Source organism: Meleagris gallopavo, chromosome 1, assembly GCF_000146605.3.
Source record: "Meleagris gallopavo isolate NT-WF06-2002-E0010 breed Aviagen turkey brand Nicholas breeding stock chromosome 1, Turkey_5.1, whole genome shotgun sequence".
Lineage (NCBI taxonomy): Eukaryota > Metazoa > Chordata > Aves > Galliformes > Phasianidae > Meleagris > Meleagris gallopavo.
In genome coordinates, this window is record NC_015011.2 from 125025181 (window position 1) to 125047269 (window position 22089).

Below are 22089 nucleotides of genomic sequence, written 5' to 3' on the forward strand. Positions count from 1 at the left end.
GGACAGATCTTCTAATAAACCTTTCCTGAAAAGGATCCTAGTAGAAGGGGTACAAAATAGAAGCAGTTTGTTTTGAACTTGTGGACTTTCACGCTTTGGTCGTTTCTTAAGAAACTTGAAGTATTTCCTTGATTTTTTTCTTTTGCTGTACTTTTCCAGTATGCTACTACTAGCATCCGTAATATGTTGACATAGAAGTACAGCTGTAATTAGCAAAATTCTCCTTACCTCTGATATTTTTCTGTTAATGATTGTAATCTAAGTTATGTTTTCAATATTTGACCTACTTTTCAGGAAAAAAAGTGATAGATGTGGCAGCTGGATCTACGCATTGTTTAGCACTGACTGAAGATAGTGAAGTGCATAGCTGGGGGAGCAATGATCAGTGTCAACACTTTGACACTTTACGGATCACTAAACCAGAGCCTGCAGCTCTCCCAGGATTGGACACAAAACATATTGTTGGAATCGCTTGTGGGCCTGCTCAGGTAAGATTTATTTTTGATTTGTTACTTGTGATTTGTCTTTGTCTCTCTCTAGGACTAGTTTTGTATGCTAATCCCAATCTCTCTTTCAGTGCTTTCATGACTTCTCTTATTTTTTATTCTGAACAGATGAAAGCTTGGTAAAAAACAAAAAACAAAAAACAACAAATCATATGCAATTGCTTTGCCAAAAAGAGATGACTAGCTTCCCCTCTGGATATTCTGAGAAATACTGATATTCTTCCACTCTATCCCAGTACAGCAGTTGAAAACCTGTGTAGCTGAATGTTTACTTCAGCAAAGATAGTGAGGTATTTGGATTGCCATAACAGCACATTGGAAAATGTGATAATAATGGGATTAGTAAGGTTTTGTGTTTATATGTAGAGATGCAAGCAGAGGTTTCTCTTCATCAGATGTGCTAATATAATTTCTTCGTCTTCTGTTACTGTTCAAAAGCAGGAGTGTGAAACTATTACCTTTTTTTAATCAATGTTCTTATTTCTGAGATAGCAGTTGAATTTTGCATTTCTTTTCAATTTGTAGAGTTTTGCTTGGTCATCGTGTTCAGAATGGTCAATAGGCTTGCGAGTTCCTTTTGTGGTGGATGTTTGCCCCATGACATTTGAGCAGTTAGATCTTTTACTGAGGCAAGTGACGGAGGGAATGGATGGCTCTTCTGACTGGCCTCCTCCTCAGGAAAAGGAGTGTATGGCTGTGGCAACATTAAACCTTCTAAGGCTTCAGGTACTTTCAGTTTCTTACATATTGAGCATTCAGTGAAATAAATATTACAGGAAATTTGCTGGACAAATATAGCAGATTTAATGTGCTTAAAAATGTTTTTATTGATTAGAAAATGAAATGAATACAATATCACTTTCTATTCTCTGAAATTTTGCAGCTGATGGTTGTTTTAACTGTGACTTACTTTACAGATCAGAAATATCTCTATCACCTCCTTTTCGCTGAAGGCTTTTCTTCACAGCATTTGGATCTTATTAAATACAAACTATAAATATAAAATATAAATGGCTTAGGCTTTTTATGCTCTTTGGGATTTTGAGCATTTCTAATATTTTTAAATAGCATTGCCAAAAGTGTGTGTCCTCTTTAGAAGACACTTACACTTGCTGAAGATGTGCTACTTTTTCTAGTGTAATGTAGCAGTGGAGAAGATGCTTACATTACTCTTCAGGTTATTGGGGTTGAGAATATTGGGGGTATAGTTTGTAGGCTCTGGGTATTCATTCACTTTTAGTACAAGTTTATGCAAGCCAGCATTTCCCCATTAAATTTTGCAGATTTGCAGATGAGATGTATTATATCTAGGTCAGTGAGCTTACTTACTTGCTCTAGGACTGACTTGTTTTTTCAATTCCATGTCTCTTCGTTGTTAAAATTTGCCTTTATTTTTCTTTCTTTTTTCTCTTTTTTTTTTCTTTTTCTTAGCTTCATGCTGCCATTAGTCACCAGGTGGATCCAGAATGTCTTGGCTTAGGTTTGGGCGGTATTCTGCTCAATAGCCTTAAACAGACAGTGGTAACACTAGCAAGCAACGCTGGTGTTCTTAACACTGTGCAATCCGCCGCTCAAGCAGTGCTGCAGAGTGGATGGTCTGTGTTACTGCCAACAGCAGAAGAGCGAGCTCGGGCTCTCTCGGCGCTCTTACCCAGTGCAGGTTGGTCTTAAGATGAAAAGCTCTTTGGTGCTCGCCTTTCTTGGTCATTACTAGTTTTTTCTCTTCTTAGTTTCAGGGAATGAAATGAATGTAAGTCCAGGCCGTAGATTTATGATCGACCTCTTGGTGGGCAGCTTGATGGCTGATGGAGGCTTAGAGTCTGCGCTAAATGCTGCCATTACTGCGGAAATTCAGGTATGCTTCAACAGCTTGACAGTTATGTATAAATAGAGTAAGAAGATATATCGAGTGGAATTATCCTCTCTTGACCTGAAACTTGAAATGTGAGCCAGTGTTTGTATGAAGGTATGAATCATATTCTCCTTTTTAGAAGAGTGTTTCTTATTGTTGCCTAGAGTGATGATTTTAGCAACTGTAACAAATATTTTCATAAAGATTTGTGAAAGAGGCATAGTTTCACTAAGTGCTTTAAAACTTTCTGTGGATTTCTTGAGTTCTTTGCTTTCTTGATTCCGACCATACTTTTCCAGCAGTAATATCATCAGAATTACTTAAAAATTAAAGACGAGTGAATTTTTTGCAACATTTCAAATTTCTGTAGGCTCAGTTTAACTTGACTAGTTATACAGTGGATGAAAGAAATATTTTGCATGTATTGCCTTCTCCGGTATGCTGTCAGAGATGGGACATCCTTTTTACAGACTGCTGTAAATTGCTGTATTTATATATGGATATGAAAGTATGCTAATATATCCTAATGTATTTCCTTTTTCTGTTCCTCTCCATTGTTTGTAAATGAGGAGGGTTTTGATACAGATCAAAACATTTTAAAATGTGTGCATTAAGTTTTGCTTTATGCAGCATTAGTATTAGTAATTAGTACTAACATTAGTGTTTTTGTGTTTTTTTTTTTTTAAACTTTTAAAGACTTTTTAATTCTTAACCACCTCTACTGGGACATGTGTATATTATAGTGTAGATCAGAGATGCCTGAGCTAGCTTTAGATATAAGCTGAAAGTGATCTAGGTGGTAGGTGGTAGCATACAGCACCACACAGGGTAATTTTGATTCATTGAAACTTGGGTAAATTAGTCTCCACAGAGTTCTGTATGTCTATATTTTAGTAGCAGATCTAATCCAGGTTCTGCAGTGGACTGGATTTGTTACATGTATAAATAGAGAGTGAACGTGCCTTCATTTTTAAACTGTGCAGCAGGTGCTGTCATGTCAAAACATTCACAGAATAGAAATAAATTGTTAACTTGGTTTGGTGTAAGCAGAATTCTGAATTTGTCTAGCCTTGTTTCTTTCTCTGCTTTTTCTTTTTATGTTATGATTGTTTAAAAAAAATCCAAACAAAAAACTCCATCCTGCATCATCCATATGGAAAACAATGTACACATTTGTCTGGCAGGAATTGTTTCATTTCTGGCATAGTGGAAGTAATTTTATCTTATTTTCATGAACACTTAGTTTGCTTTAGCAAAATGTTTCATAATACGGTTGCTTTTTCTTTTCTTTTTTTTTTTGCTTTTTCTTAATCTTGTTTTACATTTTTAGGACATAGAAGCAAAAAAGGAGGCACAAAAGGAAAAAGAAATTGATGAACAAGAAGCAAATGCATCTACACTTCATAGGAGTAGAACTCCATTGGACAAAGATCTTATTAATACTGGAATCTATGAATCTGCAGGAAAGCAAAGTTTACCATTAGTTCAGTTAATTCAGCAGTTACTAAGGTAATTTCTTCAAATTTATTTTATTTTAAGATCTGTTTAGAGTTATTTTTTATAAGTTACTCAATTTAAGGATGACTAGTGAGCAAATAAATGCAGTCTTCTGCTAGAATGTTATCTCCACAGAATTCAAGGTATTGAACATACTCCTAGCTTGTATGCACCTGTGCCATTCTATGTAGGAGAGAAGTACAGTACTACAGTTAATTACCCGATTTCTAGAAAGACAAGCTACTTTGCTCTTAAGAGTAGGAAGATCTGCATGGATGTATTTAGAACTGAATGTTTTGTATCAAGGAATCCAGCTGGGGCTTTAGATGAGGAAGAAATCAGAGTTCTGAATTCTTGACAGTGAGAAAGAATTGTTGAATTCATGACCTTTAGGATGCTGAGTATTTAACATATAATAGAGTACTTCTTCATTAAGTGTGATGGTAGCTATGTCATTTAATCAGTACTGAGACTCTTCTGAACTAGATTATGTCAGAGCAGACGTTTTTTTAAATACATTCACCAAAAAAGCTTGAGTTTTTGGTAGTGCAAACAAAGGGACACCATCCTACAATAAATAAATAAATAAATAAATAAATTGTGTGAGTTTTCTTGTATGTTGTTGAGAAATTCCAGCAAAAGCTTAGCCTAGATTTCTATGGCCTGTCTTTGCTGTCAACTCTTAAGTACTTTACAACACTTGTGTACCAATCAGGAACATCGCATCACAGACGATAGCCAAACTGAAAGATGTTGCTCGTCGCATTTCTTCCTGCATGGACCACGAACATTTTAGCAGAGAGAGATCTGCTTCTCTGGACCTGTTGCTCCGTTTTCAGCGTCTGCTTGTTAGTAAACTTTATCCAGGAGACTGTGTTGGGCAGGTCCCTAATACATACAGTAAGTTACCTTCAAAGAGGTACTGCCATTTCAGAAGAGTGTGACAGTTTTTGAAGTCTTTCTTAGACACAACTGTGATGGTTTTCTGTGCTTTTCCTGCTTTTTATGCAGGTCCTGACCAATTAGGCGTTGGCTCTTTATTGAAGAAATACACTGCTCTTTTGTGCACACACATCAGTGATATACTTCCTGTGGCAACCAGCATTGCTTCTACTAGTCATAGGCATTTTGCAGAAGTATCTTATGTTGTGGATGGAGATTTAACAGGTAGGTTGTTGTTAGCTGTTCCCCCTTCCCTCTGATAAGATAATAACATTATGTTGTAAATGTTCTTGAAAGTGTTAAATGTGTTAAAAATAAATAAAAATAAAAAAAGGAGTCTAATTAATATTTGGATTGGTAAGAGAGAAGGAGAACAAATTTAAAGGGGGGGTGAGAAAAGACTGTTGTACTAAAATAGTAATAGAAAGTAGAGTGTGTTGCCTGGTGATTTATTTTCATGATGCTACAAATCTAAGTCTTCAAATATATCTGAATACTGGCTGTGTTTTCCATGCTTTAGGCATCCTTCTTCCAGAATTGGTAGTATCTATAGTGCTACTCCTCAGCAAAAATGCTGGATTAATGCAGGAAGCTGGTGCAATCCCTCTGTTGGCTGGTTTGCTAGAACATCTAGACAGATTTAACCATTTAGCCCCTGGGAAGGAAAGAGATGACAATGAGGATTTAGCGTGGCCAGGAATAATGGGTATGTACAAATACTATCTGGACTATTGATTTTTGTTTTCATTAAGTAGCTATGTGAATTGGTTTCTGTTCACAAACATCTCTTGGGAAGGGAATTCTGCTTTACAGCACAAATTTTTATTAACCAATTAATTAGGCAATATTTCTGCTAGTAAACTCTTAATATATATTTTAGGCATAGGGTTAAGCAGGTTAAATGCAGCTTTTCAGAAAAGTAGATTACAGCATTTAGCATTTTGTGTAATTTCATTTTTGAATTTAAATCCCATTTCATTTTTGTATTTAAAAAATGTGGATTTAGACTGAAACTAAATGCATATACAACATCTTGCAGGCAAGCATGTACTAAACTGAAGTAATTCTCAGGAAAATCAAATAGAGCAGTAGTTTGCCAGAATAGTTGTACTGCTCTGCCTCCAAACAAAAATAGTTGTGTAGCTGTGCAATGCCTGATCTATCTCAGTGTGACATTGATCATTACTGCATAAAATAGAGCATAGGCACAATTTAATCGCAAACTATACATACAGGAGTATGTTAATAGTTATTTTGACTTCTGAGCATGTCAAAAGATAGGCAACCTTTGAGTAGAAGAGTTTGGGATTAAACTACTGTTAAAAAGATGTCCAGTAAAGCTTTTCTGTAGATGAATTATCTGTTCTGTTTTATATACTCATAGGTTCATTTTTTACTGGCCAGAGCTGCAGAAATAATGAGGAGGTAACACTTATACGTAAAGCTGATCTGGAGAACCACAACAAAGATGGAGGATTTTGGACTGTGATTGATGGGAAAGTATATGATATAAAGGACTTTCAAACTCAGTCTTTAACTGGCAATAGTATACTTGGTGAGAATTAGCATCTGAATTCAAGGCACACATAACTTCTGCTTCAAAACTAGATGGCATAGACAGACTTTTAGATACTGTACTCACTGCTTCATTTTCTCATTAGCTCAGTTTGCAGGTGAGGACCCAGTTGTTGCTTTGGAAGCTGCTTTGCAGTTTGAGGACACACGAGAGTCAATGCATGCCTTCTGTGTTGGCCAGTATATGGAGGTAAAAATGTCATAATAGATGTACAGTTCCTAAACTAAAGTATTACTTTGCTTTCAGTATCCTTGTTGGAACTCTGTGCTAACTTTCAACTCATCCTTCTTTTAACCAGCCTGACCAGGAAGTGATTTCAACACCAGATCTCAGTACTTTATCATCACCTTTAATAGACACAGAAAGAAATCTGGGTCTTCTCCTTGGACTACATGCGTCTTACCTAGCAATGAGTACACCACTTTCTCCTCTGGAAGTTGAATGTGCAAGTAAGCAAAACTTTATATTGATTTGTCAAAGCATGCAAAAAAATAAAGCCAAATTAACAGATTGTCTTGAGTTCTTCAGAGAATAGTGAAATTGAAGTTCTTAATTCTTAGCATAATTACTGCTACGCTCATCAAGGTCCAAGTATTTAGCAAGATTTAGATAAGAATTACATGATAATTTTGAACAATTAAGCATCGAATATTTAGTAATATGCAAAAGACAGAATGTTGAAAGAGAAAGCTGCATAACTACTATCTCTGTAGTAAAGCTCACTCTCTATAGAGTGCCTGAAGCATCTGGTGTTGGATTATATCAGGTTGAATACCTTAATTTTAGTGACTAGAATGTATGCTTTAATATAAACCATAGAAAAATAGTTAAGGCCATATTATCTCTAAACAGGTGATGGCAGCTTTGCTACTTCATTGTTTCTTAGTTATAGAATCCTATTTTAGTCTGAAAAAGCTTCAGCAAATAGAAGAGGTGCTAAACCTTCTGTACTGAGCTGTGTGTGCTTTCATTTCCAGAATTTGTTGGGTCTTGATAGTTAAGCTTTCCTTAGAATTTACATTTGCATTTTTTTAAATTTTAGAATGGTTGAAGTCATCTATATTTTCTGGAGGCTTGCAAACTAGTCAGATTCATTACAGTTACAATGAGGAAAAGGATGAAGACCACTGCAGTTCACCTGGGAACACAACCCCAAACAAATCAAAACTATATTCACATCGATTAACTCTGAGCGACCATTCACAACCCTTTCTCCAAGCTATTGCAGATAATAATATTCAGGATCACACTGTGAAGGTAAGCCCTTGATAATAAAGTGATGCTGAAGGCTGACAGCAGTGTCATGAAGCATTCTTGTTGATGAAAATTCTCTGAAAGTTATGGCAGACAGTAGTTGTTGTCACGTCAGAATTACTCTTCTGTGAAAGGATTGATTGAGTACAAGTAATGGGTAAAATTGCTTTAGTCCACTCTATTTTTTTTTTTCCTTCTGATTTTTTGAGTGGAAGAACTAAAAATCATAAATGTATTCTTACGGGGAAAAAAAAATACATCACTTGGGATGTCAGGCTTTAGCATTACCGACAGGTAATACTCATCTCTTTTTGAACTAAGATGTGTTTCTCTTAGTATGTGAATGCATTTTGGATGTTAAGTGTATGTATACCTTAGTTACTGTGCAAATTGTGATATCTCTGACTTTGATGTGTTTGTTCAGGCTGTGGAAGTTATTTAAATGCTGGCTGGTGTATTTTGGATCCTTTTGTTATGCTTATAACCAAAGTTAAATAACGTCTTTTGTGTGTTTTTGTAGGACTTCTTATGTCAAATAGAGAGATACTGTAAACAGTGTCACTTAACAACACCAATCACTTTCCCTCCTGAGCATCCTGTGGAGGAAGTAGGACGTTTGTTACTGTGTTGCCTTTTGAAACATGAAGATTTGGGTAGGTAGACTTGTGTCAAAGCTGTTCCAGACTACAGTTTGGACCAGTTTAAATTCTATTATTCATGATTTTGGAAACGCATATTCAAAAATTGTGTTTTCCATTCAGGTCATGTGGCATTGTCTCTTGTTCATCCTGGTACCCTTGGAGTTGACCAGGTGAAACACAAAACGTTACCAAAATCTGTAGTGGATGTGTGTCGTGTTGTCTACCAAGCAAAATGCTCACTGATTAAGGTAAGCCACTCACCTACTGAAGTTAAGGTTATTTTTCATTAAGTGGTTTTATTTAAAGTTACTTACACTTTTAAAAAATTTTATATTAAAAAGTAATTAAATCTTTCAACGATTTCTTTACAGACCCATCAAGAACAAGGACGCTCTTACAAGGAAGTTTGTGCTCCTGTCATTGAACGTTTAAGATTCTTATTCAATGAGCTACGTCCTGCAGTGTGCAATGATCTCTCCATAATGTCTAAGTTTAAACTTCTGAGTTCTTTGCCCAGGTGGCGGAGAGTAGTTCAGAAAATAATTAGAGAAAAGAGAAAAAAAGAGGTAAGGCAATGTTAATACTGTATTTTCTTTGAAAAGGTAAAAATGAAGCTCATTTCAAAGTTTGCTGTACTTTTTGAGATTTGCTTTCTGCTGTGTTTTCATGTTGTCAGAATCAATGGTTACATGTCAGTTTGTAGAGAAAAATCAGGCAAAGGAGAGAAAGTTTAAGTGAGGCATGCTTCTTTGCATTCCAGCATGTTAAAAGTGATCCATCACTATCACTTCTGAATTGGTTTTAGTACAGTTCAACTAGAAGTGGTATCTTACTTAATACTCACTTTGTATTAAAGCAATGTGGTCGGAGAACTGTACAACTGGAAGTCAATTAATGTGAAGAAAAAACACTGAAGTGCTTTCAAATTGGTCTTTATAGATATAAGTTTACTGCAGTTATTTTCAGATCTCATTTTATAGTAGTTAGAACCAGTATTCACCTAGAGTACTGTTTCAATTTATCACAGGCAGATTTATATGTTCTGTATTCTCAGTTGATCATGTAAACCTGGAAATGTGGTACTGCAAATACTGTCAGATTTCAAAAAGGAGTAATTTTTTTTATTGTTAGTGCCAAAAAAATCTGAATCTGCTGATGTGGAAGAATCCAAAATTGGAAATGAAGAGAGTGACTTAGAAGAATCCTGTGTTGTTCCTCACAGTCCTGTACCTATAGATAAAAGGCCCATGCCAATCAAATCACCCAAGGTAGGATATCAGATTTTAGATCAATGTTACAAATGAGAATAACAAGATAAAAAAAATTAGCTGAAGTGGTGATTGCTATAAATTGGCATTTAATATTTCGATAATGATGTTTGGGATATATAACTAAGTATGGTATATTGTTTTAGTAAAACTTGGAATAATTCTTAACAATAAGCTTGGGTGCTGAAGATATTTAGAATATGTGAATCGAATATGTTCAGAAGTGTTCAAATAAAGCTTCATGTCAGTATTGCCCAGGGATGTGATGGAGTCACCATCCCTGGAGGTGTTTGAGAAAAGGGTAGAGGTACTACTTAGGAGCATGGTTGAGTGGGTGGTAGGTGGATGGTTGGACTAGATCGTCTTAAAGGTCTTTTCCAACCTTGGCGATGCTATGCTATGATAAAAGCAGTGATGAGTTGTTTTCTCTTTTTTGAATAGTAATGAATTTGAAATTTTACATAGCCTTTTTAAAGTAAATAGATAATGACTTAATAATAATTTTATTTTTTTTTTACTGGCTTTGAAGAATTTCCTTTTATCCTCCTAGTATTTTAAGTTTAGACATGATTTAATGTGAAATAACTTGTTTACAGTAATTTAAAATTTGTTTAACGTGTTACCTTCATATTTTACAGGATAAATGGCAGCCACTTTTGAGTACAGTTACAGGTGTCCACAAATACAAATGGCTGAAACAAAACGTCCAAGGCTTGTATCCACAGTCTGCACTCCTTAACACAATTGTTGAATTTGCACTTAAAGAAGAGCCAGTAGATGTAGAAAAAATGAGAAAATGTTTATTAAAACAGGTAAAGTGGATGAAAATGGGCTTTAATGTATCAGCAATTTATAGAAGTACAAGTTTTTTTCTTTTTCCCTTTTGCAGCTGGAAAGAGCAGAAGTTCGTCTAGAGGGAATAGATACTATTCTCAAATTGGCAGCAAAAAATTTGTTGCTTCCATCTGTACAATATGCTATGTTCTGTGGATGGCAGAGACTTATTCCAGAAGGAGCCAATATAGGGTAAAACTTTTTTTTTTTTTTTGCTTAATTTTGCTTTCACAATTCAGTGAGGGTAAAGAATACTGAACTTGTTTTGTTTTTGTTTTTCTTATGTAAAGGGAACCTCTTACGGACTGCTTGAAGGACGTTGATCTGATACCACCTTTTAACAGAATGCTCCTAGAAGTAACTTTTGGAAAACTGTATGCATGGGCTGTTCAGAATGTCCGGAACATCTTGCTGGATGCCTCTGCAAAATTTAAAGAGCTAGGTGAATCTTTTTGTTGTTGCTTTTGACTGGGGATAAAACTGTTTTAAATTAACATAATTACATTTTCTGAAGTTCTCAGTAATCAGAATTTTAAAATTAACTCCCTTGCTTTCTGCTGAGAAATATTATGACTTTCTGTTTGCGTGTTGTCTGTCCTTAACCAAACCCCAACTCGCTTTTCCATATTTATGAGAATGTTGCTTGTTTTCTAGCAACAGGTTATTGATTACTCATTAGTGATATTTTATCATTAAAATCTAAATTTGTTGCAAGAAAGTTCCATGGAAGTTCAGTTTGTAAGTTCTTAAAGCCAAGTGTGGAATCCAGACATACTTTAAACCACCAATCAAACAAATTTATCTGTTTTACTCTAGCTTCCAAATGTCAACTGGCTTTGTTATTTGTATATTAGGTGTGCAACCTGTTCCTCTGCAAACAATTACTAATGAGAATCCAGCAGGACCAAGTCTTGGAACTATTCCACAAGCACGTTTCCTGCTGGTCATGCTCAACATGTTGACACTGCAGCATGGTGCTAATACCTTGAGTCTTCTTCTTAACTCTGGTATGCTGGCACTGACACAAACAACGCTGAGGCTAATAGGTATGAGAAATTTTGGTTTCTTGGTGTAAACTTGATTACATATGAAGTTCTTTCTAAAAAGTTTGTTAGACAACTATTTACCTAATGGCTAATAATGTTACCTGTTCATCAGAATTAAGTATTTAGAGCCTCTTACATTCAAAATCATTATATCCCTTTATTTCTAAAAATTATTAAAACTTTAATATCACAAACCTTATTTATGGCACAATTGAAGGGTGACAAATGTCATTATTAATTTTTTTTTTTTTTTTTTAAGGACCCAGTTCTGACAATATTGAAGAAGATATGATTGCATCTTCTCATGGAGCTTCTGCCACAGTTCTAGAAGAATCAAGAAAAGAAACTACACCAGTTCAGCTCCCTGTTTCTGGACCAGAGCTGGCAGCCATGATGAAAATTGGTACCAGAGTGGTGAGAGGGGTAGACTGGAAATGGGGTGATCAGGTACAGCCTCTTTCATACAGATTTGGGTGTGTTAAAATATGAAGTCCATATGTTTTTAAATTTTACGTCCTAATGTTTTTACATTTCAAAGTTTTGGAGGCTTTACACAAAATAGATTATTTGTTTAATTTCATTTTTGGAAATGAATTTTTTTTTTTAAGTGAGAAAGTTCTGAGTCATGATTTGAAATGAAATAGGACCACATGCTTACTACGTAATACCCAATTTGAACTAAGTGTGTGGTGCTTACGTTGTACATTGTAAAACAGATCAAGTCATGAATATTGCTGCAGTTCACTAGATAATTTCCGTAAGGGATTCTGAAATGTTTTTCTACTATACACCAATTTATGATATCTTGTTGAATGTTTACTACCTAACCTTTAGGTTAGCAGCAAAAAAGTGCAATAGAACTTTAATTATGAAATAATATTAATATTTATAACCTGAAGTATTCTATTCTGTCAGGATGGGCCCCCTCCAGGTTTGGGTCGTGTAATTGGAGAATTGGGTGAAGATGGCTGGATTAGAGTGCAGTGGGACACTGGCAGTACAAATTCCTACAGAATGGGGAAGGAGGGAAAATACGATCTCAAACTAGCTGAGCCACCACCAGCAGCTCAGCCCACAACAGAGGATTCAGACACTGAGGATGATTCTGGTAAGGAAAAACAAACCAAAAAAAAAACAACAACCCAAAATCCACTGAAAAACTAACCAAACTAAGTTTTTTGTTTTTTTTTAATTTAAATCTGGAGGCACAGTTTCAGTTGAATTCAAAAATTGACATTTTAAAATATGAAAAAAGCTTCTCTTACAGGAGAAAATGTTGCATGTAACAAGAATAATTTAGTAGGTGTAGATTTCTGACCAGAATCTTTCATAAAATATCTTTACCATGACAAAATAGGATGGAAAAGGCTAGTGTCGTGTTTGTTGCGTATTTGTGGAACCAAAGAAAACATGATTATCCAATTGAAATAGTTGGTTACTGATATTAGGAGAAGTATACGTTGGAACATTTTTATTTATGCCATTCCGAAGTGTGGTTTTTACACGGCCTAACTATATAGTCTATTCAGACTTCTTGCCTGTTCTTCCCATCACATTCTGAATTTCTTCAAAGTAGTTTACTGCTGTAGCAAATGTTTGAATTAATTGCACAAAATATCTGGTTTATAATATGCCCTTGTAATTAGAAATAAAGGCTCTTCAGGTTAAGAAAATATTTGCTCTGAGTTTCTCATATCTTATTTTTTTCAGAGCATTTTGGGAAATAGAATAACTTGATACTATTGCATTTTTTTGCCTTTTGTGTCTTCCTTCAGAAGGTGAACAAGTTGAAAGGAATCTTCACCCTACATCCATGATGTTGACAAGTACTGTGAACCTCTTGCAGACATTGTGTCTCTCTGCTGGTGTCCATGCTGAAGTCATGCAAAGTGATGCTACTAGGACTTTGTGTGGTCTACTCCGTATGCTTGTGGAAAGTGGTACAATAGATAAATCAGGTATATTATTTAGTCACAGTCTGATTCAGCAATGTTTCTGTTCTGTTTTATTGCCCAATAAACTTCCTCTGGTGCTAGTTCTTAATCTTTTAAGGCTAAAAAATGTGGTTTTGGACGTTTAATTGTTAGTAGACATTACAAGTATGTTTTCTTAGAACATAAGCAGGAGTAGCAGGAGAAATGTGTGAGATGCTGAGATTAGGATGTATGCAGTTTGCTGAGATAATGAATTTCTTAGCACCCTCTCTCTTTTTGAGAGAATACTGTGACTGGATAAATTGTGTACGTTTCCTCGTTCAGCATTACTCTTGAAATTACAGTTTGTTTCCTCTTTTTGAGTAGTTGATGAGAACTATTTTAAAGGCATATTTAAAGGCATGTTACCTGTTTTTGAAGGCATATTTGCCCCACCTTGAGTAGTGTGTTCAGTTTTGGGAACCTCAGTACAGAAAGGACATTGAGGTGCTGGAGCAGGTCCAAAGAATGGCAACAAGGCTGGTGAAGGGCTTGGAGAATATGAGGAGACAGTGAAGGAACTGGGGCTGTGTAGTCTGGGGAAGAGGAGGCTGAGGGGAGAGCTTATTGCTCTTTTCCAATATCTGAAAGGTGCTTACAGCAAGAGTGGGGTTGGTTTCTTCTCACTGGTGACAGGTGACAGGACGAGGGGAAATGGCCTCAAGTTGCACCAGGGTAAGTTTATGTTGGATATCAGGAAACAGTTCTTTACAGAAAGGGTTGTTAAGCCCTGGAATAGGCTTCCCAGGGAGGTGGTTGAGTCACCATCCCTGGATGTGTTTAAAAACCATTTGGATGTGGTGCTCAGGGACATGATTTAGCGGAGGGCTGTTAGAGTTAGGGTAGTATGGTGAGGTTGTGGTTGGACTTGATGATCTTTAAGGTCTTTTCCAACCTGAGCGGTTCAATGATTCTGTGATTAAGGAAGCTAATTACAGGCTCTGAAATTTAAGTTAATAGTTATAAGAACAGTTTTATATATTCTGTGTTATAATTTGTCAAAAAAAAAAAAAAAAAACAAAAAGCCACACAAGAAACCAAAGCCGAACTTCAACCCTGTAGTATATTACATAGCTGATGGAAAAGTTAACTGTTACATATGTATCTTTCTATTTTTAGCTTCCTTGCCAAATAAATTGGTTTATAAAGAACAGCACAGGAGCTGGTGCACATTGGGTTTCATTCGAAGTATAGCACTCATGCCTCAGATGTGCAGCACTCTAAGTACATCTCAGTGGATAACTTTGCTAATGAAAATTGTTGAGGGGCATGAATCTTTCACTGCTGCTTCACTGCAAAGACAGGTAACGTGTACATTTCAAAATTACTTTGCTTTGTCTTTCAAAAACGAAAACAAAATGGAAACAAAACCAACAAGATGGGAAATGTGCTTATGTGTTTTAGTCTTATGTCACTTATGTTTTTCCTACTGCGTGTTTTCCTACACTACATATTGCAGAGGTTTTGGATTCACTTAAAATATGACAATAAAACATATCTTAACATATTCCTTAGCAAGCCAAAAAGAAATCACAGAGCTACTGATTTGCTATAGCCAGAAAGAAATCTGTGTGATGGAAAATAGTACAGAGGAAGGTTAACTTGTTAAATATTCTTCTTCTGTACTTAATGTTTGAAAATTTCCATGATATTTGGTAACTGACTGGAATAACGCTAATTTTGTTCTCATTTTAGATTCTTGCTGTGCATTTATTGAAAGCAGTACTTCCGTCCTGGGATAAAAACGAAAGGTCAAGAGACATGAAATTTCTTGTGGAAAAACTGTTTGGTTTTTTAGGCAGCCTGCTTAGTACTTGTTCTTCAGATATCCCACTACTCAGAGGTAGAGGAGTTTTTCTCCAATGACTTATTTTTACATATGGAAAATGTGTGCTTTAAACTGCTAACTGTTGTCTCATTACTTTTTCTTTTCAGAATCTACTCTGAGAAGGAGAAAGGCCAGACCCCAAGCATCTCTAACTGCAACTCACAGTAGTACTTTAGCAGAAGAGATAGTGGCACTGCTGAGGACACTCCATTCGCTAAGCCAGTGGAATGGACTCATAAACAAGTACATCAACTCTCAGCTAACCTCCATCACCCACATCTTTGCAGGAAAACAGTCAGAAGGGGTAGTTTCCACGTTTTAAAATAAGCTCATTTTTATAGCAATGTTTATTTTGAAATGATAAATATTAAATATAAACAATATTAAGCTTAATTTTGAAACCATTTTTTATATTTATAAACGTATATGTTTGTGTTGTAATTTTTAAATTGAAGTACGTATAATTATCTTTTATTTTAAAGCAATCAAAGTATATGTTTTCTCCCTACAGTTAATTTTATTGTTCTTTGTTAGGCTGTTTTGGATGACTACTTTCCTGACACTGAGAATCCAGAGGTGGGAGGCCTAATGGCAGTGCTAGCTGTGATTGGTGGCATAGACAGTCGCTTGAGACTGGGTGGTCAAGTGGTTCATGATGAATTTGGAGAAGGCACGGTGACGCGCATCACTCCGAAAGGGAAAATCACTGTGCAGTTCTACGACATGCGAACATGTAGAGTGTGCCCTCTGAATCAACTAAAGCCAGTACGTTTGTTTTATTTGGACTTCAATACAGGGAAGGGTGTGTTTTTTGTGAAATTAAAGGTGCTGTTATGATAGAGAGAAAATATTAATTCTTCGTTGAGTAAATATTTTGACGTTCAAGACCTACAGTGCTCTGAATGCTAACCTAAGATCATTTTCTGGGGAGATGAGGAAAAGGGGTTTAAGCTGAAGTCCTTGACTTGAGGTAAAACCTCAAGTCCTGATAATTTGATACATGGATCTTGTGTGAGAAAAGCTTGTTTATTTTATTTATTTGCTAACTAATGTCGAATCTCTTAGGTGTTTTCACTTGAATCTTAATCTCAAATTGGTTAGTATGGATTTAGTGAATGCACAACCAAAGTGTATAGTCAAATTCAGGGACTGCAGTTCTTCCTTGCTTTAGCTGTGTTTCCAATACAAGCTTAGGAGTTTGGTAGGGAATATTAATCTTCTCCAGTTCTTCCTGGGAAAGAACAATAATACAGATGTTACTTCTTCCTTTTCCTTAGTCAACAAAAATTTGAATTTGTGAATGATTTCGTAAAATACTTATTCGTTTTTGTTTTTGTCTGGTTCTTCCTCTACTCAGCTTCCAGTTGTGGCTTTTAACGTAAACAACTTGCCTTTCACTGAACCCATGCTGTCCATTTGGGCTCAACTAGTAAATCTGGCTGGAAGTAAAATAGAAAAACACAGAATGAAGTCTCCCAATCAAGGTCTTTCAGGTACAGTTATTTTTGCTGTTGTTGTTTTAATGGGCTAGATATTCTCTGGGGAAAATACTGGAAACAGCTAGCATATGTAAGAAAAAGGATTTCCTGGAACTTTACCTTGTTTCCTAGTCAACGTTGGATAATATGTACTTAGGAGACAAATGTAGCTGGAAAAGAGTTGTCCTTCACCATGAGTGGGAAACTGTTTTTATTTTGAGAAAATATAAATGTGGCCTAGGTCTGGGCTTGTTCTTTTGAATTGTTATAAATACTGTATGTATATGACATCTTAACTACTGTTACTGTATCATATATTAGCTGCATGGTTGTCTGAGGTGTGGAAAAAAAAGAGTGGTATTTTTATCACAAGTCATAGAAATGTATATAGACTTCAAACTAACATATATTTGATAGCATTTCATAAGCTTTCACAAAGAGTTAAGGTGTGAACTGATTGTTTTGCATTGACGTTGTATGAGTATCACTTTAATTCTGTAATAGAAAATATTTATAGTGCTAGTGACTGCTTAATGTTTCTCGTAGGTCAAGTGGATTTGGATCTGCTGAGATGCCAGCAATTAAAGCTGTACATTCTGAAAGCAGGCCGAGCTCTGCTCTCTCACCAGGATACATTAAGGCAGATCTTATCTCAGCCAGCTGTTCAGGAGAGTGCATTAAATCCTGGAGGTATTCTGAAATGCAACCTGAGTGTGTCACTGTTTAGAAGTTAGAACATATTACTATAACCCTGGCTAATTGCAGATAGACCCTAGAAATTAGGTTTGCCTTCTAAAGATCAAAAATTAAAGGTTAAAATTCAGGAGTGCTTTAACTTTGCTTATTAAAAGCTGATGCAGAAGAAGCAACATTTGTGTGGTTCTAAGTGATATGGCAGCAATTTGATTTATTATTGTAAGTGGATTGATACCATTAATCCATTATGATTGTAAGAGTCACAGTGATCAGTCTACCCCTTAAGTTGCTAAATCCTAATATAAATCAAAGTTTAACTCACAAACATAGTTGTAAAAATTTTCTTGATCTTGAGAAGTAATATTCAGAGGCATCCCTCTCATCACAGAGAGATCACTGCTGTGCACCCTTCTGCTTCAGCAAGGACGGTTCAAATTAAGCTTTCTCTGATACTGGACTGTACTCTTGGATTGTGATCATAACCGTGAGCACCCACCTGGTGTTCTGTTATTAGTGAGCTGTCCAATGTAGGGAGAGATTACATTGTGGTCTGTTGTATTCATAAGTCTGCGTAAGAATTCAGTCTAGTGCAGGAATCGAGCATGTCTGTCACAAAAGCACTTCAGATTTTCAGCTTAACTTTTGGAGAATAAATGGGTCAAGTTTTTAAAACTGAAACATTTGGGTTAGCAGAATTTGTAGGTCTTCTATAATTACAAAGCTTAAAGTATGAGATCTAATATAGCCATTCCTTGAAATTCAGATGTTTTGTGGTTTCCAGTGCAACAAGTACCAAGGTATTATATGTCTAGCAGAATCTCAGGAGGACTTTAAGGAACTGTAGTTTTAATTTATATGCGTTATCTAAGTACATTCATTCTACACTTCAGTTACATATTTCTGATTTTATTTTCAATCATCAAATTTTTTAAATCAGCAAGAATAGCCTTTTTTTTTTTTTCCCTCTGGGGATGGAATATTACTTCTACCATCATTTTTCTAGGAAGGAGAAAAAACCTGCAACAGTATTAAGTGCATGAAGCTCTATTATTGTTCCAAATATTTTATCATCCTCTTATTCTCACCCATTTAATTCTAATACTTTTCTGTGGTATCCACACAGATATCTTTCCTAGCAAAGATCTAGGAAACATGAATATTTATGCTAAGAAGAAAATAATGTCAAATATGAAAGTTGGAGAATTGTAGAATTGTGAGGCAGTTGACTCAAAAAATTCTTTTGAAGGAACAGTAAATACTGATTGGTATTGTTTCACACTAGGTATAATAGAGAGGGAAATGACAGTCCAGGACGAAGATACTATGGTTATTGGATCAGTTTGAGAAGGAAATAGATACTTCTTTACTAAGTAGTTCATTGTGGACTTCTATGTAGTGAAGTTATTGTAAAAAGGTCGGCTCTTAAATTACTTGTGCACTTTCACCATCAAATGAGCAGTTTCTATTAGGCATATTCTAGTGAATTTTTGTAAACCTAGTGTTTAGCATTCACCAATGTCTCATTTGCTTTTTTTATGGAAGTTTTGGTACCCATTTAATCTTAAATGCATCTTTCCTATGGAGAACTGTGGGAGAAGTAACAATATGTTTTATCTACTGATAGGCCCCCAAATAAGTCCCATGGTTGTCCTATACTACATGCTTATTACTTAAAATATTATTTTTGTTTCAAGAGGATGGAGCAGTTGTCTCTCCTGACATAGGAGATATGTCTCCTGAAGGACCTCAGCCTCCCATGATTCTTTTGCAACAACTTTTAACAGCAGCTACACAACCATCACCTGTGAAAGCAATATTTGACAAACAAGAACTTGAGGTAGAGTCTTTGTTTTCTCTTAATAAATGATTTAGGAAATAACCCTTTCTTATTCACATTCCATTTAAAACTTGTTAAGCTATGGTTTTTAAAAAAGAAAAAGTGACAGCGAACCCTTTTGTTAAATAACCGTTAATTTCAGTCTTGCACACACATCCTGTACTGAATATGCTTGTTTTATTTGGATTGATTTATTTGTTCTCATTTAGGCTGCTGCTTTGGCAGTATGCCAGTATCTGGCAGTAGAGTCTACTCATCCTTCAACTCCGGTGTTTGAAGACTGTAGCTCTAGTGAGGCTACGACACCCGTGACTGTACAGCATATCCGACCCACAAAAGTGAAAAAACGCAAACAATCTCCAATTCCACCTCTCCCCATTGTAGTACAACTTATGGAAATGGGATTTCCTAGGAAGAACATTGAATTTGCACTAAAATCTCTGTCTGGAACCTCTGGAAGTGCTTCTGGGTTACCAGGTATTTTGTTCAGATGATATTATAAGGAGAATGAAATTTTGCAGATTAAAATGCTATGTAAAATGGATCAACTTGGATGCTATTCTAAGAATGCCAGAGAAATGCCTCAGTAAGAATGTGCTTGTTTTATGTGTTAGGCGTGGAAGCTCTCGTTGGCTGGTTGTTAGATCACCCTGATGTTCAGATTACTGATCTCTCTGATGCTGACACTGTCTCTGATGAGTATTCAGATGAAGAAATAACAGAGGAGGTGGAAGAGGCTGAAGCTGCTTGTCCTGTGGTAAGTATCATTTTCATGAAAGCTAAGTCATGCTAACTGACTGCAAATTTTGTAATTCTTTTTTCTTTGTACTTGGTTAGAGTTCAGAAACTTTGTGCTTCTCCAGGCTTTCAAGACCATGTTGGCCATGTGCTTCTAGGAGATAGTTTAAATTAATTCAGGAATAATCTGTAAATATTTATGTAAGAGAAGCACAGACGGGAGAAGTGGAATTGCAGGTGTTTCTTTCACTATGGGTAGCTGTATGTATATTTGATAGTTCTGTTTTATGTAAATTGGTCTGTGCAATGGAGTAATATTAGTCAAGGACTCCTTTTGTTTATTTTTTTTAACTTCCTTTCGCTGAAAAATAAAAAGTGAAACAAAGTGTGGCTAAAGAATTAATGAATGAAAGGCAAAAAGATACCAGTAAAATAATATGCTTTTTCCTCATGAGAGCATTTTACAGATATTGGCAATTAAATAGCTTTCATGAGGGAAAGATGGAGATGTCTTTTTCAGCCACTGTTCTCTTTTTCCTGTGCAAACACACAGCCTAAGGAATGGAATATGAGCGTATGTATACAAGGCTAAGTAGATTACTCACAAATCCTCTCTGCAGTAGTTTTCTTTGGCAGACAGTTCTCACACAAGCAATGTATAGATTGTTTCGCACATTCTTAAAATCTGCAGCTGTATTCTTTGGCAAGTTGTTCTGGAAAGTAAGCTTTAAAGTAGAGCATGAATTCTAGCCCTGAGGAGAGTTGATTTGAAGATTTTTGCTGTTCTGGCATTATCACTTGGTTATTTTATTTATATATATATATATATATTTGTTGGATTGTCTTCGTTTTCTGCTATTTATTTGAATTGATAGCATACAGATTTTGTGACTGATACATGTTTGTGTTGGATTTTTTTTTCAGTCCAGTGGTGCTGTTGTAACAGAGAGCCAGACATACAAGAAACGAGCTGATTTCTTGAGTAATGATGATTATGCTGTATATGTGAGAGAGAATATTCAGGTAAGCATGGAGATGAAAGCTATAGGGAAAACTTAATCCTTTTTTTAATCACTGCAGAGCTATGGCATTTTGTTGTTCTTTTTCTGTAGGTGGGGATGATGGTTAGATGCTGCAGAACCTATGAGGAAGTTTGTGAAGGAGATGTAGGCAAAGTTATTAAACTGGATCGAGATGGATTGCATGACCTCAATGTACAGTGTGATTGGCAGCAAAAGGGTGGTACTTACTGGGTCAGATATATCCACGTTGAGCTTTTAGGTAAGTTCACTGTTAACTTTTTATAAAAAAACTGGCATGGTATACAAAGAAAGATTGGTTTTGGAGGGTGGAAAGAACACTTATCATGTATTTATTCTTGCTACTGCTAGGTTTCCCACCACAGAGTTCTGCCTCTCATATCAAGATAGGTGACAAGGTGCGAGTGAAAACCTCGGTTACTACCCCCAAATACAAATGGGGATCAGTTACTCACCGAAGTGTGGGAGTTGTCAAAGGTAATGTGTGTGCAAAATGGGTCATGGGTAATAAAACTGGAAACCACAGAGACTTTCTGCAGTGTTTAAGGAGAGAATTTTTTTAGACATGCACTATTGTGTGGGATGTTGCTTGATGAGACAATAGAATATATTTGATGTCAGTGATAAGTTCAGAGATGCATACTCTGTGAATGCCACTTTTTGAGCTCTTCTTGAGATCTTTAAGAATCTGCAGCTTCCTGCACATTCCTAATTTTCATTTATATTTTGTCTGGATGAACCACAAATGTAATTAGTCTCTAAAAAGTGTATCTGACTTGAAGACTTTGTATGAAAGTGCAGTACGCTAATGGTAGCCTGTAAGTGAAATAGGAATTACCCATAGGGCCTCAGTAATTTTTTAAGAGATTTTAGTCATTCTATTTGTGCTTAGTACTCTCTTCCTTTGGAATTCAGTTAAGAAATTTAAATACACTTTTTCTGTATTCTGTTTAAATATATATTCTATTTATATCATATATACTAAGTAACTATATATAGCTAAAGATTTTCTATATATTAAATGTATTTATATATAAAAATTAAAGATTTTTCTTGCCTCTTTTCTTTCTCTCTGCCCTTACC

At 35.7% G+C, this 22089-nt stretch overlaps 1 protein-coding gene across 1 annotated transcript in view; it reads left to right on the forward strand.

Annotated features, from left to right (window-relative positions):
* HERC2 (HECT and RLD domain containing E3 ubiquitin protein ligase 2) overlaps nucleotides 1-22089 on the forward strand; it is a gene marked incomplete at its 5' end in the record, with an annotated part of 72075 nt that overhangs the window by 20741 nt on the left and 29245 nt on the right. The window contains 35 exons of the mRNA XM_019622541.2: nucleotides 295-488; nucleotides 1032-1232; nucleotides 1938-2166; nucleotides 2237-2361; nucleotides 3689-3867; nucleotides 4571-4755; nucleotides 4867-5022; nucleotides 5318-5503; nucleotides 6182-6352; nucleotides 6459-6562; nucleotides 6672-6822; nucleotides 7416-7630; nucleotides 8148-8280; nucleotides 8389-8516; nucleotides 8640-8844; nucleotides 9400-9536; nucleotides 10175-10348; nucleotides 10426-10562; nucleotides 10661-10812; nucleotides 11225-11416; nucleotides 11676-11863; nucleotides 12332-12524; nucleotides 13192-13374; nucleotides 14509-14693; nucleotides 15085-15232; nucleotides 15325-15521; nucleotides 15752-15982; nucleotides 16575-16710; nucleotides 17242-17385; nucleotides 19086-19228; nucleotides 19438-19705; nucleotides 19843-19985; nucleotides 20891-20989; nucleotides 21079-21247; nucleotides 21358-21483. Of these exons, the coding sequence (XP_019478086.1) occupies nucleotides 295-488; nucleotides 1032-1232; nucleotides 1938-2166; nucleotides 2237-2361; nucleotides 3689-3867; nucleotides 4571-4755; nucleotides 4867-5022; nucleotides 5318-5503; nucleotides 6182-6352; nucleotides 6459-6562; nucleotides 6672-6822; nucleotides 7416-7630; nucleotides 8148-8280; nucleotides 8389-8516; nucleotides 8640-8844; nucleotides 9400-9536; nucleotides 10175-10348; nucleotides 10426-10562; nucleotides 10661-10812; nucleotides 11225-11416; nucleotides 11676-11863; nucleotides 12332-12524; nucleotides 13192-13374; nucleotides 14509-14693; nucleotides 15085-15232; nucleotides 15325-15521; nucleotides 15752-15982; nucleotides 16575-16710; nucleotides 17242-17385; nucleotides 19086-19228; nucleotides 19438-19705; nucleotides 19843-19985; nucleotides 20891-20989; nucleotides 21079-21247; nucleotides 21358-21483 (5907 nt within the window). The remainder of the gene's footprint in view (nucleotides 1-294; nucleotides 489-1031; nucleotides 1233-1937; nucleotides 2167-2236; nucleotides 2362-3688; nucleotides 3868-4570; nucleotides 4756-4866; nucleotides 5023-5317; nucleotides 5504-6181; nucleotides 6353-6458; nucleotides 6563-6671; nucleotides 6823-7415; nucleotides 7631-8147; nucleotides 8281-8388; nucleotides 8517-8639; nucleotides 8845-9399; nucleotides 9537-10174; nucleotides 10349-10425; nucleotides 10563-10660; nucleotides 10813-11224; nucleotides 11417-11675; nucleotides 11864-12331; nucleotides 12525-13191; nucleotides 13375-14508; nucleotides 14694-15084; nucleotides 15233-15324; nucleotides 15522-15751; nucleotides 15983-16574; nucleotides 16711-17241; nucleotides 17386-19085; nucleotides 19229-19437; nucleotides 19706-19842; nucleotides 19986-20890; nucleotides 20990-21078; nucleotides 21248-21357; nucleotides 21484-22089) is intronic.